Raw genomic sequence first — 12944 nt, 5'->3', positions numbered from 1 at the left:
AGGGGTAGGGAATGTGGAGAAGATAACCAAAAGTTAAGGTGTACCTAGGGGCCCTTGGCAAGGAGTTGTATGGGCAGTGCCCCCTGAAAAGCCACTTTACCGCAATAGCCACATTAGAAATTATTACTACATTTTACACAATCCAGGTAACTGAAACATCCAGAGGGCGAGGAGAGGATGAAAGGCGACAAAATAATGTGTGCCTCTGTGCCATGGTGTGAAGAGGACAGAAAGCTTTTTCCATGTCTGATCTCACTGCAATAGCAGTGTTACGTCGACAACTTCCCATAGTCAGAACGGTGATTTTTTTACGCACTGTGCCTGTGGCAGGGACTGGTTTGACCAAGCTGTGGGTACGCCTCTGCCAACAGCAGCAAGGGTAAGGGGGCAGATGGAGATGCCACTTCTAAGCAAGCAAGAGGGAATACAGCCAAAGTCAAGATCAACCATCCTTACACCAGACACAGCAGGGTTGCAGACCCATGTCTCATCAAACACAACTGGCCTCAGTCTAGTATATCTGAAGGAGCGTCTCCAGCCCCATCGTTCTGCCCGGACACTGAGGTCCAGTACTGAGGGCCTTTTGCCTGTTCTCTCACTGCGAGAAGCAAAGCTACTGGGAACCAGGCAGAGGGCCTTCTCGGTAGTGGCACCCGCCCTGTGGAATGCCCTTCAGTCAGAGGTCAAAGAGAACAAAAACTACCAGACTTTTAGAAGAGATCTGAAGGCAGCCCCGTTTAGGGAAGCTTTTAATGTTTGATGCATTACTGTATTTTAATATTTTGTTGGAAGCCACCCAGAGTGGCTGGGGAAGCCCAGCCAGATGCGCGGGGTATAAATGATAAATAATAATAATTATTATTATTATTATTATTATTATTATTATTATTATTATTATTATAACCAGAAGAATCCAGTGACTGATGTTCCCAATAACATGGAGAATGCATAGAAGTCTGGGTTCGAATGTTGAAATAGTTTGTATTTGGGAGACACAATGTCTGCTTTGGATTTGGGAAAGGGGCCGTGCAGTTTTACCTGCATTTGCGGAAACACTTCAACCCTCCCTCCAACTGCTGCCTGCAACCTCCCCCTTCCTAGTCCTGCCCACTAGGGAGACACCTGCACTGCAGGAAGGGGGGTGGGGAAGAGTTATTTGGTGCTGGGGAGAATGTCGCTTGGCTGAGCAGTTGTTTCAACATGAATGGTTTACTTGTTATCATTTATTCATGAAAACAGTCCCTGCCTTTTGGTGACGGCAGCGCATCTTGCCCCTCTAATGGAACAGGTGCATCCACACAGCAGGCAAAAGGGAAGACCATTCCCCCCTCCAGAGGTGCCAAATTGGTGGGCACTGGTCATGGCAGCTTGGACTTTGATGCAACCACACTAGAAAAGCAAAGAGGACAGGGACAGCAGATGACCAGGCACGTGTCAGGTGGCTATAAAACACAAAAGTGGAATTCATTCAAGGAAAGGGCAGGTATGAGAACTGATCATATGGCTAGGCTCTGCAGTGGTTAAGTGTCCATTCAGACTGCCAGGGCAGAAGACAAGGAGCCCGAACGGCACGTGGAACCAGAGCCAACTAATTCCAGTTTAGTCCCCATCATCTTCCCTGCTGAGGACTACAAAGGCAACAGAGAGATGAGGAAGGAAGAAGCCAAAAGCCAAAACCAGTCACTGGATGGCTGTTAGGTAGACATTTGGGCAGGCAGGTGGAGGGCTGCCTACGTTCCAGCCATGCAGAAGTGAGGCCCAGTTCTCAACAAAGCAGCTAAGTCTGGCTCTAGGTGTTACCCCATGTAAAATTCTCTCCATATCAAAAACTAGGGACTTTCCCCCCATAACACAGGAGTTTTCTACATGGCAGGACTCTGATACAAAGGGCACTGAGTCCCACAAGCAGTCTGAAATGGGGCAGCACAGACCACCAAATCAGCAAGACCAAATGTCTGTTTAGTCCAGCATCCTTTTCTGCCAAAAGGAAGCTCAGAAGCAGGGCATTTCCAGCAACTGGTAGTTCAGAGGTACACAGCTTCGGTTCCTAGAGATAGGAACAGAAAGTTTTCTGTGCTTAACATACTGCCCTTTTGTGTGTTTCCTCTAATAACTTTAGCACTTGACCAGGAGAAATATGCTCAAGCAGTGATACCAATGCAGAATAGAATGTCCCTATTTTCATCCGAGGAATGTTGGAGGGTGTGATACATGTTCCTGTCCAAATTTCCTCTGGTGTATGATTCCCTCTGTGGCCTAGCAATTCTGTCCTACTCACAGTGAGGATGAGGATTGAGGGGTGAGGGAGACAGATGCACAACATCCAGCATACATATATACATTTAATAGTCATGCCTTCTTGCAAAGAATCCTGGGAAATGTCGTTTGTTAATGGTGCCGAGAATTGTCAGGAAACCCTGTTCCCTTCAGAGCTACAATTCATAGAGCTCCCTGAGAAGAGGGTCTGAATTGGGAATTTTAACTCTGAGAGGGGCATAGGAGTCTTCTGGCAACTCTCAGCACCCTTAAACTACATTTCCCAGCATTCTTTGTGAGAAGTTATGGATGCTAAAGTGGTAGGATAGAACTTTGAAGGTGTGGCGCAAATGTAACCCCATGCCACATTTCCAAAACAGGACAGGTTTGTGAGCTCTATAAGTTAATAGCCACATTTCACCCCTGCCCCCACCACACTAAAGAGTCAACACACCACTGAGTACAATTCATATATTATCCAGTTTCACATTCTCATAGGATATAGCAACTTATTTCTCAAGAATCTTAATACAAGCGAGACAGCCATGGTCCAATAATACTTAAAGCACTTCCAAATACCAAGCAATAAAATGTTAACAAAAATTGCACAACTTCTTGTTACTATGCCTGACTGAATCAGTTACAGAAAAAAGTCTTTTTCTCTTCAAGCTTTTAACTAAACATTTAACTTATCTTACAGATTACAGTTTCTCTTTAATAATAATTAATTGCACAAAAACCACAAAATCTTTTATGATGCATAAATACTTCCTTATTACACATGGTACAAAAATACTCGTACATCTTTGTTCGGTATTCCCATAAGGATGGCTGATTATTTGGCAAGACTGGATTCTCTCCAATCAGAGGGATGTGGAAAAAAAGGTTAAATATTTTACAGCTGTTCTATATATAGAAGTCTGACTGAAAACAAACACAAAAACAACCCTGACTTTTAACTGGAGAAGGGCAAATGGACAAGAAACCCAGTGCATTGTACTTTCGAGAAGAAACTTTTTTTTCTTTTTCAAATTCTAGTCAAAGCAGAAATTGGAAAGGGAAAACTGGAGGAAAAAGAAAGCCAAGGGGATGGGGGGGGGAACAGAGAGAGACAGGGCAAAAACTAGGATAGTGTTTTCCAGAAGCAAAGTCTTCACAGAAGCAAGATGAAAAACTTCAGTGATCAATAGCTAGGCCAAGACCCGTTGCTATGGTTACACAAATGCTAGAACAAAAACAAGCTTTGCACACTCACACACGCACACACCCAAGTTAAAGTGTTTTAAATTCATGCCAGAAAACATGCAAAACTGATTGTCTTTCGCTTCCTCCAGCGGAACTGCATAAACAATGTTTAGGATAAGAAGGCCCTGGATATTGCACCGTACACACAGCTAGACCACGTTTTTGTGCCAGGAACCCAGCTGGAAACCAGAAAAAAGGGGAAAAAAACGAGAAGAGAAAAAGGGTCTGTCACCAAAACCGAGTCTCTCCAACTAGGCCTCAGCGTAGCAGGAGGAGAAACTCAGATATGGAAGTTTGCTATGAGTTAGCGGAGGGCGAGACAGGCAGGCAGGAAGGCAAGCGAAAACACAGACCATGCAGAGTCCACTGAGTTGGGCGAGGGGGTGGGCAGTTTATGTTCACAGTCCTGGACGGGAAAGCCCACATCTTCGTTCACAAGAAGGACAAGTTACTGCAGTTGAGCACCTTGCTGGTGCCCACAAGAAGGGCTTGGAAGGAAGGTTTCCAGCGATCCAGATAACTTCATCCCTGGCACATCACTCCATGGAGAGACAAAGGGGGGAAACGTGGACCAAGAGGCAGCTCTTGAAAAAACAAGGGAGAGAGCATTGCTGAGAACACCCTTCATCTAAGTCCCACTATGATGCAAGGAGGGTAGCTTCCACCCCCATCCTCCCTATCATTGCTTGTTCGCTCAGAGAGGAGACCAGCCTTCAAAAAAAATGGAGGTCTGTGGTGTAGTGACTGAATTATAAATGGAGGCATCGCCTTACACGGAACACCAGTCAAAACTCTGTTAAAATATGATAACTGGTGGACGTAACCTAAGCTCCTGGGCTGTATATATAAACAGCAGTCACTAGTGGAGATTATCTGGGTCTGCCCAGGGCAGACAAAAGGCTCCTACTTCCTGCATTTTACCTACAGAAGACCATCAGTTGAACCTTACTTCAAACACTGTAACCAGGACAGAATCCTCCACCCCAGACCCCAAGAGTCTAACCTAAAGAGTAACATTACTATTGTCACCATTTATTAAATTTATATACCGCCCTTCATCCAGGGATCACAGGGTGGTTTGCAACACAAACACAAAATAGATAACACAGTAAGAAAAAGACAATACCCCCCTAACCACGGAGTCTGCCACCTCTCCCACTTCACCTGCGACATCAGTCAAAATTCATCACATTGTTCACATGGCAGGTGCTTCTGAACATTATGACTGAAGGGGGCAGCGGGACCTGCCATGAGGGAGTCTTGCTTTCACTGGTATTCCCATGTGCGGGCAATAATATGTAACCCTTCCATTCCACATAGTTACGTTAAGGCTGTAGTGTAGCTTTACTGTCACCAGCTCAAGAGAATGTAAAGGACTTGTTGGTTGATTCCATGTCTCCCTGTCTCCTGCACCACATATTTCCATGCATCTACCACCTGAGGCAGCAGCTCACCTCACTCACTTGGCCTAATAGTAGGGGCGGCTCTGCTGCCAATTTAAAACTTATGCCCACCGTCTGTGTTTTATCTAACAAAGATCATTATACTTGACGTCCAACTATCCAATCCCCACTAACGAGAGATTATACCTGAAGGAGCGTCTCCACCCCCATCATTCAGCCCAGACACTGAGATCCAGTGCCTTCTGGTGGTTCCCTCATTGCGAGAAGTGAGGTTACAGGGAACCAGACAGAGGGCCTTCTCGGCAGTGGCGCCCGCCCTGTGGAACGCCCTCCCATCAGATGTCAATAAAATAAGCAGCTCTCTTATCTTTAAAAGACATCTGAAGGCAGCCCTGTTTAGGGAAGTATTTAATATTTAATGCTGTATTGTTTTTAATACTCAATTGGGAGCCACCCAGAGTGGCTGGGGAAACTCAGCCAGATGGGCGGGGTATGAATAATAAATTATTATTATTTTTGAGCCAAGTCATCCAAGCCAGATACTCACTAAAACTAACAGAACTGACGAGACTTCCATCCTTGCTGGGTAGCTTCAGAGGGCGGATACCAGCGCATCTAGAAGAGAATGACAGAGTGTGATAGAGGAGGGGGAAATATCAGTGCATCCAATGAAGGTAACCAGTGCTCCCAAAAACTCTACGTAAGCTACTTCTCTTAGGTTGCTCATTATTCCTCAAGATCCTCTGGAAAACTGGACTGCCACTCTTTTCTGGCATCATGTATTGCTCCCTGCAACCTTTTGAATAATTGACACAGGGAGACATACTCAACATTAGTAAGGTCCCATAATGTCTTCTCTGCCCCTGCCCCTTCAAGGCAACTGATACATCTTTTCTCAACTCCCAGTTCTAAGGAAGTTTATGCCTTGGAGGTCACATTTGATGAATGACCTGCAGAGCTGTAGGTTTCGCCACAAAAAGGACATGGTGGCAACAATGGCTGTCTTAAGACTCAACCTACAGCTCATGGGCCTCTTTCCTGCCCCACATTACAACTCTGCAGTGATTCTTTACTTCTTGGCTGTTCCTCGCCATCACAACCAAAGCGGTCTCATGTGCTCCAACTGTCCACATTTATCAGAGCTGGTTCTTCTCGTCTGGAACCAAGTCTCTGGTAAATAAATGTTCCTATTTGAGATTTTAAAAATCGATCACATGTGCAACACTTCCAACCTGCTTCCTTTCCAATCTCTACTGCTTCCCAAACAACTTAACCACTTAGTCAACATGACCAACCACATTTCAAGTTGCAGCTATTTTACAAGTACAACCACTGGCAGATTAAGGTGTGGTGGTTTTTTAAGTTTTGGTTTTTTAAAAACTTACAACATTTATTACAATGAATAAATTGTTGCAGATAGCCTTCTCTTGCACACGAGACACACCTACTCCAGAATTCGGTGCAGAGGAGGCTGCTTCAGAGTAAACAAATAAAGCAAGCAGAGCCTGAAAATGTGCAGTAGTGTGCGAGGCTTGTGCGCAGGGACCCTTTGTGTGAGAATAGTGAGGTATCAAATGTACAAGAGCCCCTATTTTGACAGCTGCAAAATGCTGATAAGTTTTGGGCCTAGGGCAACTTAACAGGGGAGAAGAGGTAACATCTGGACAGCTGCAGCAGCGTTTGGTCCAGAAGTAACCCAACAACCATGATCTGAAAAAGCAACAATGGGGGACCTGTGGGCATCCAGTCATTGCTGGATTACAGTTCCCATTATCCCTGCCCATTGGCCATGCTAGCTGGGGCAGCCTAGGACCACCTGAGGGGCTGCATGTTGCCCATCCCCAAGCTAAAGCAAATAGAAATTTCTTACTGCACAGGAATCAAGAGGAACATATCTTTGAGGATTCATGAAGGCAGTTTCAATTGAACCTTTGCCCTCCTCATAAGGCATAATAGTAGGACCAATGTAAATATAATTAGTACTATATGTGCTCCACCCAATAATGCAGTTGGAGGGGTCCTTGAAGGTCCAATCCCCGTTTTAACGCTAGGAATTCAGAGCTAGAGCATTCTGCAGTCTCTGCTTAAAGACCTTTCGCAGCTTAGACTATATCCACAACATACATTTAAAGTACTCTTAAATTATATACCCACTGTAGCAATCATAGCTTCCCCCAAAGAATCCTGGGAACTGAAGTCTGTTATGGGCATCAAGACTTAGGTGATTCCCCCCCCCCAGAACTACAATTCCCACTCAACAACTACAGTTCCCAGGTTTCTTCAGGGGAAGCCATTAACAGTTAAGAGTGATGTAAGAGTGCTTCAAATATACAATGTGGATGTGATATAATATAAAAGTTGCTCAGGAAGATTAACACACCTTTGTACTGGTACTACTAGATGCACTATAATTTATATATAAAATCTGCTGCCAATATTAACATCTGGGGGACTGGACTTCTTACTCCCTCCAACATCTGCACAGTCTGTGAGTACGGCTTGCTCTGCAGCATGCCTGCCAACCTCAATTTTTTCTTACCATTATCCTTCCTTGCAAGTTAAAAGTTGCATTTAGTTCTCCCACCTGATAGCAGCCACCAGCATTGTCATGTTTTGTATTTCTGCCCTTCCACAAACTCCCACCACTCCCAAGCTGTAGCTTAAGCATTTCCCAGATTCCTACATCCATCTCCCCCGCACATCTGGAATTAGTTTTGTTCCTTCTGCTCAACAACTGAATGGAAACAGGAAGTTTCCCTGGCCGGGCTGTGCAGTGCTCTTTAACCCTGGAAAGAAAACCCCCAGTCGCTAGATCTGCAGGATCCTGCCAGGAGAGAGACAGCCACCCAAGGTGCACATACAACCCAATGGAAGGGCAAGAGGTTGGCTCTATGCCTGTGCTAAGATGACAATTGTGTATCTCAAGGCTGCTTCGATATCTGTGTTGACCAGACTGAGAGCATTGGCGGAATGGGCAGTTCTCTCTCCAGAGTGTTTTTAGTAAGCCAGCTGCTTCTACATATGGGCTGTGTACATATTACCAGCTTCAAAAAGGCAGCTAGGGTGTTCTTTTTCTCAATTTGGACCAAAGCTGGCTGGTGGGGTGGGGGGAAACACATCAAAACACAATTATTCGATTTGCAATGACAGGGAAGATACAGGATACATACGGACCGTGGCTAACAGTCCATATCACGAGGGCCCATCACATGACTCTACTCAACTGATCACACTTGCACATGAGTAAGCAACTGTGAAACAGCACACTTTTTAAAAAGATGCCTGCATCACCTTTAGAGGTATCCCCTGATAAAGAGAGATGTCTTATAAGACTGGTGCTCTCATCCTCTAAAGTTCTTACGAAATCTGTAAAGTTTTTAAAAAATCTGCATGTCAGATCAGCATAACCCTTTGTTTTACTAAACACTGCAGCCTTAATTTCCACCTAGGGAAGGGAGGGAATTCAGTTCAGCTTGCATTTAAAGCCTAACTTTCTTAACTCATGCTTCACTGAAACAATATGGGAACTGAAATTCAGCTATGATTCAAAACTTCAACTTCTCCGAAGTCTGCAGTTCAGCTCCTCAGCTAAGCAATATGTACAAAATGGGGTAAAATGTGCACAAGAGTGCATGTAGCTATGAAAACATGTGAAGAAAAATGCATTATTATTAGGGGAAATGGTTTTCAAGACGTGCATTATGCAAAATTGCATTAAAAATGTATATATTAGGATAAATTCCCTTTAAAAAAAAATCGCACTAGTGGAAATGTGAACCCAAATTTAAGACTGGAAAAACAAGAGAAACCACAATTAACAGATTTGTCCAACCCTACTTCCACCCTCTCCAACATCTTCCTCACCCCTTTCCTATGAAGTTCTATGACATAGGCAGCAACCGTATCAGACTGGAGTGAAGGAGTAAAAGAACAAAATTATATTAAAGGAAATCAGGATTTTTTTACATTTGGAAAGAGTGTGAAGAAGGATATTCTGGTCTCTTGTCAAGGATGGGTTGTCCCTTCCTTGACAGAGTCCATAGCGTGACTGATGTGTGTGTGTGCACCAGTTGGCTGTGCGGGGGAAATTAAATCCGTGTGTGCTGTTGCTACGACTACAATCTCAACCCCCCTCCCACCACGTGACTGTGGTGAGTGAAAAAAGGTGGCAGGGAGCCCCCCACCCCCCGCTCGACAGCACCATGTGGCAGGATTGCCACCCGCTGAGGCTCCTCCCCTCCCACAGGCAGGACCAATCCATCCCTGCTCAGTGGGGCCACTTTCAACACAAGGGGTGCCATGCTGTGGTGCCATGTCATGTGTGCCAAGTTGGCAAGAGGTGGGTTAGAGAAATACCTGGCATTTCATCCTGCCTGGGCTTTTGGTGGGTGGATAGCGTGGAGGCCCATGCACTGGGTTGCCAAGGAAGAGATGGGGCAGAAAAATAATAAAAAAAAAGAAGCTTGCAAAAAACCCCGTTGTGCCCAAAATGGCAGAGAGATGACGTTACCTTACCAGCCTTTTTCCAGAGACGGGACCCACCATCCTTAAAGGCTTCTAGGAATGAAGCTGTTGTACAGCCACTCCACTCTAGCAGGGGCAAGCCAGGACTATGGTGTCCCACACCTCCAGGGCCAGCCTTGAGCTTCAGGGCTGGCCTGCGTAGGCATCCTGGCAGCAGGTCACTGAAGACATCAAAGGAGGGATCATTTCAACCACCAGTTGGCCGCTGTGGGAGCCCCTTGCGGGGGAGGGGGCAAGAGGCATTTTGTTGGCAGCTGCCACTGATCATGACAACCTGTAGGTCCTGCCAGGAGCTTTGGTGGGACGGGGAAGAGGGGGCGGGAATCAGCATTCGGGGGCAAACACAGAATCCGTAGTCATCGCTGTTCAAACCACTGGAACAACCCATCTAGAGATGCCTCTTCTCTTCTTGGGCTGCAAGAAGGGCTACAGAGGAAGATTTCTTGCATTGTCATTTGTTAGTTCATTTGGCTACGGAGAGGGTGGAGAACCTGTGGCCTGCCGGAAGTTACTGAACTCAAACTCCCATCAGCCCCAGCCAGCAAGGCAAATGTTCAGGGATGACTTGACTTGCAGCACAACCACCTGTGGGGATGTGGACACAGGTTTCCCACCCCAGAAATAAAGTGGTGTGTTTTAGTAGAGGGAAACATTGGTACTGGAGACACTCCAGCAAGTCTGTAGTCATTGGCAGTTGCCCACTTTTCATGTACCTTTCTACAAGTAGCTTCTCTGCATAACTCTTTCTCACAGCCCAGGAGCAATTCTGATTAGGGTTGAGCTGAAAGCAATGGAATGGGAGGACTCACAAGTGCTTCCTTGGCGATTGCACTGGAAGGGTGCATGTGTTCAGAGCGAGGGCAAATTCTTTCCGAATTGGCTGTGTTTGTCCTTAGCGGCAGCAGAAAGTGGATCAATCTAATGTCTAGATAGGGCTTATCTGCATTTTACTTTCCTCCACTTGTTCCAGGCATGGTGAGTGTGTTAAAGCTCCATGTCTGTGTCCCACTTTTTTCCTCTGGAGCTTCCCCTGCAAAAAACTGCTCTATAAAGCTCAACTGGAGCAAACAGCACTCCGTGGAAAATCCAAATTGACATTTGCTGCAATTGAGTGCTAAAAAGTGGGTTTTTGTGAGGAAAGCTCCAGGGCGAAAAAAATAGAGCACTCAGACACAGGTAAGTGCAGATAAGCCTGTAGTCTTGCAACAACATCTCATCATTCGCTGTAAGATGCCTGGCTGCCTGGGATTTGACTTCTGACTAAGGAAGACGATGATACAGTTGTTAGAAAAATGCCCCAATAAGCTGCCAGAGATGGGAGCAAGCATTTAAGAGGTAGGGTTTTTATTGTCCCCGCCAAAGTTGCGCCACTTTGGGGAGACTATTCACCCTTGTTGTGTTACGTGGAACTGCAACAAAACACCTCATCTGGCTGCTTTAACCACATAGGCAGAAGGGCTTGGCAAGTATCTCCTGGTTAGGCTTCCTTCCAACACCTGTCAGCAAACTTCTCCCATCCTTAACATTCACACACCAGGCTTCCAGCCTCACGTATTGGGCGGAATGCTGCGCTGACAGTTGTTTAGTAAGGAGGGGCGAAGTAATGTTTAACTCTATAAAAGCTTTATGAGTAACACATTCATTCATTTCAGAGGACGAGTTGCTGGGTTCATTCCAGGGAAATGATCTACCCAAGTGGACAGGAGGGGTGAGGGGGAAACACCACTGTTCCGAGCTCCCCCTTTTGCAGGAGCAGCAAAGCGTCACATCCAGCACTGTCCCCGGCTCATATCCTGCAACAGGCACAGTATTCTTCCAGGAAAGAGGCACTCAACTTTTGAACACACTGCCTGCACAAGCCATACAATGTAGTCAAATGCATTTATTATATTAGATACCATAAATCTGACACACCTGGTGTAGAAGCATCACACACACAGAGTTGCACACCAGGGAGGCGCAAGCACATTAAGAGTCACATGGAGGGGATTTGGCCTGTGTAAAGCAATGCATTCTAGAACTCTCCTCGACTCTGGGATCCCTTATGGAGGGAGAAAAGAGCCAGGATGCTATGCTATGCTATTCTATGGGAGGCAATGCAAGAGCATCGCGAGACTGTAGAGCCAAAAGGTTGACATCTATTTCCCCTTTATAAAAGAGGCTATACTAATTCAATCGAGTGCAAGCCATTAGCTTGGCCAAAGACAGAGGGCTTTGGCTCTCTGCACTATGTAGTCCTCACTGGGACAGCCTCCAGCAGTACAGCAACATAGCAAAGCACTTCCCAGGCCTTTCAGTGTTTCTATCTGCATCTCATCTTCCTCATTTCAATGCTTTCAAATTCTAGGCCAGATCCTTTTCCTGAACTCTACATATCAGACCAACACAAGTCTTCTTCCCCTTCCCTACCACTGCACTGAGAGGGACTAGACCACCTATTTTAATGCAGATCTGCCGCTCTTGTAGACTACTAGCAGTTGAAGGGCTTAGGGTACTGGATTCCTTAAGGGATAGCTTTTCCTTTGGGACAGCTCCTCTGTCACCAAACTGGATCCTCTCCGCTGATTCCCAAAGCAAGCCAGTATTGTCTGGGTGAGCAGCGGAGGGGAATGACAATTTAGTAACCTTCTCAAACCCCAACCAGGCTCCAGGTCCTGCATTTCCCTGCAGTTGCAATGACAGGACCAAGGTGCAGGCTATTTTGGAGCTGGAGGGGGAAGGAGACAGATTCCTGCTCATCAAAAAAAGAGGGTGGGGGTGGCATTATGGACTCACCTGAGCATGAAGTGCAGCAGCAGCGGCAGCAGCTGGGTATGTGAAAGCAGCATGTGGGATGGCAGGGGTTAACTCCGTGGTGTAGAGTGGGTAGGGAGCCCATGCCTCTGGAGATGCTGGGATCAGGGTTGCTCCAGTCAGGTCATCTAGACATGAGGGAGCAACAGCACGTCACTCAAGACATGGACGGAGAGAGAGGGAAATAAACCAAACAGGCTGGGTTGTGTAGGGGCAGCAGCACCTCTGGTGGAAAGAGCAGCAAGGTAAGATGCAAATACACACATCTGCACATCTCATAACCCCAGCTCAGGACCAAAGGGCTTCCACCCAGTGGCATCCATCCATCCATCCAAGCAGCCCTGCTCAAGCATCTCACAGAGGTGTGTGCACACAGCTGCCTCCTACCCCACACTCAAAGACGAGGGATGAATCTAGGGCAGCCATCCCATCCCGTCCCCTGGCCTGTTTGCCTCCAGGTGCTTCTGCACTCCAACTCCCATCACTGATCACATTGGGTGGGGCTAATGGGAGTTGGGCCCAGGCGCACCAGGAGGTTGGGCTCCAGTTCTTTCAGATACTCTCCCCTCCATGTGCAGCAGATGTAGGTGTTTTGCTAAGGGTTGCTTCACACAGTTTTAAACACACAGTAAAAACAAAAGAGTTATGCATAGGCATAGCTGCCACAAGGCATACATTGATTTTAATCTCCTTGGGTTTTAAGCCCCTTCAACACCTCTTTTT

General features: G+C 46.3%; 1 protein-coding gene across 5 annotated transcripts in view; it reads right to left on the bottom strand.

The window, feature by feature from the left end:
- Positions 1-2713: 2713 nt before the first annotated feature.
- Positions 2714-12944, bottom strand: part of RBPMS2 (RNA binding protein, mRNA processing factor 2) — a 49193-nt gene continuing 38962 nt past the window's right edge. The window contains exons 6-10 of one of the 5 annotated variants that reach the window (XR_014541699.1): positions 12204-12349; positions 9415-9589; positions 8769-8813; positions 5452-5519; positions 2714-4085 (exon numbers count right to left, since the gene is read on the bottom strand). Coding sequence is in view for 2 of the 5 variants with exons in the window: in XM_083587070.1 (XP_083443196.1) it covers positions 9616-9711; positions 12204-12349 (242 nt within the window). In the remaining 3 variants the exon portion in view is untranslated. Of the gene's footprint in view, positions 4086-5451; positions 5520-8768; positions 8814-9414; positions 9712-12203; positions 12350-12944 lie in introns of those variants that run through there. The other 4 variants (XR_014541700.1, XR_014541701.1, XM_083587071.1 and 1 more) reach the window with 4 other exon arrangements.

The sequence above is a fragment of the Podarcis filfolensis genome (genome assembly GCF_964270895.1).
Source record: "Podarcis filfolensis genome assembly, chromosome: 14".
Lineage (NCBI taxonomy): Eukaryota > Metazoa > Chordata > Lepidosauria > Squamata > Lacertidae > Podarcis > Podarcis filfolensis.
Note: the sequence above shows the minus strand (reverse complement) of the source record. Positions and strands in the feature narration are given on the sequence as shown.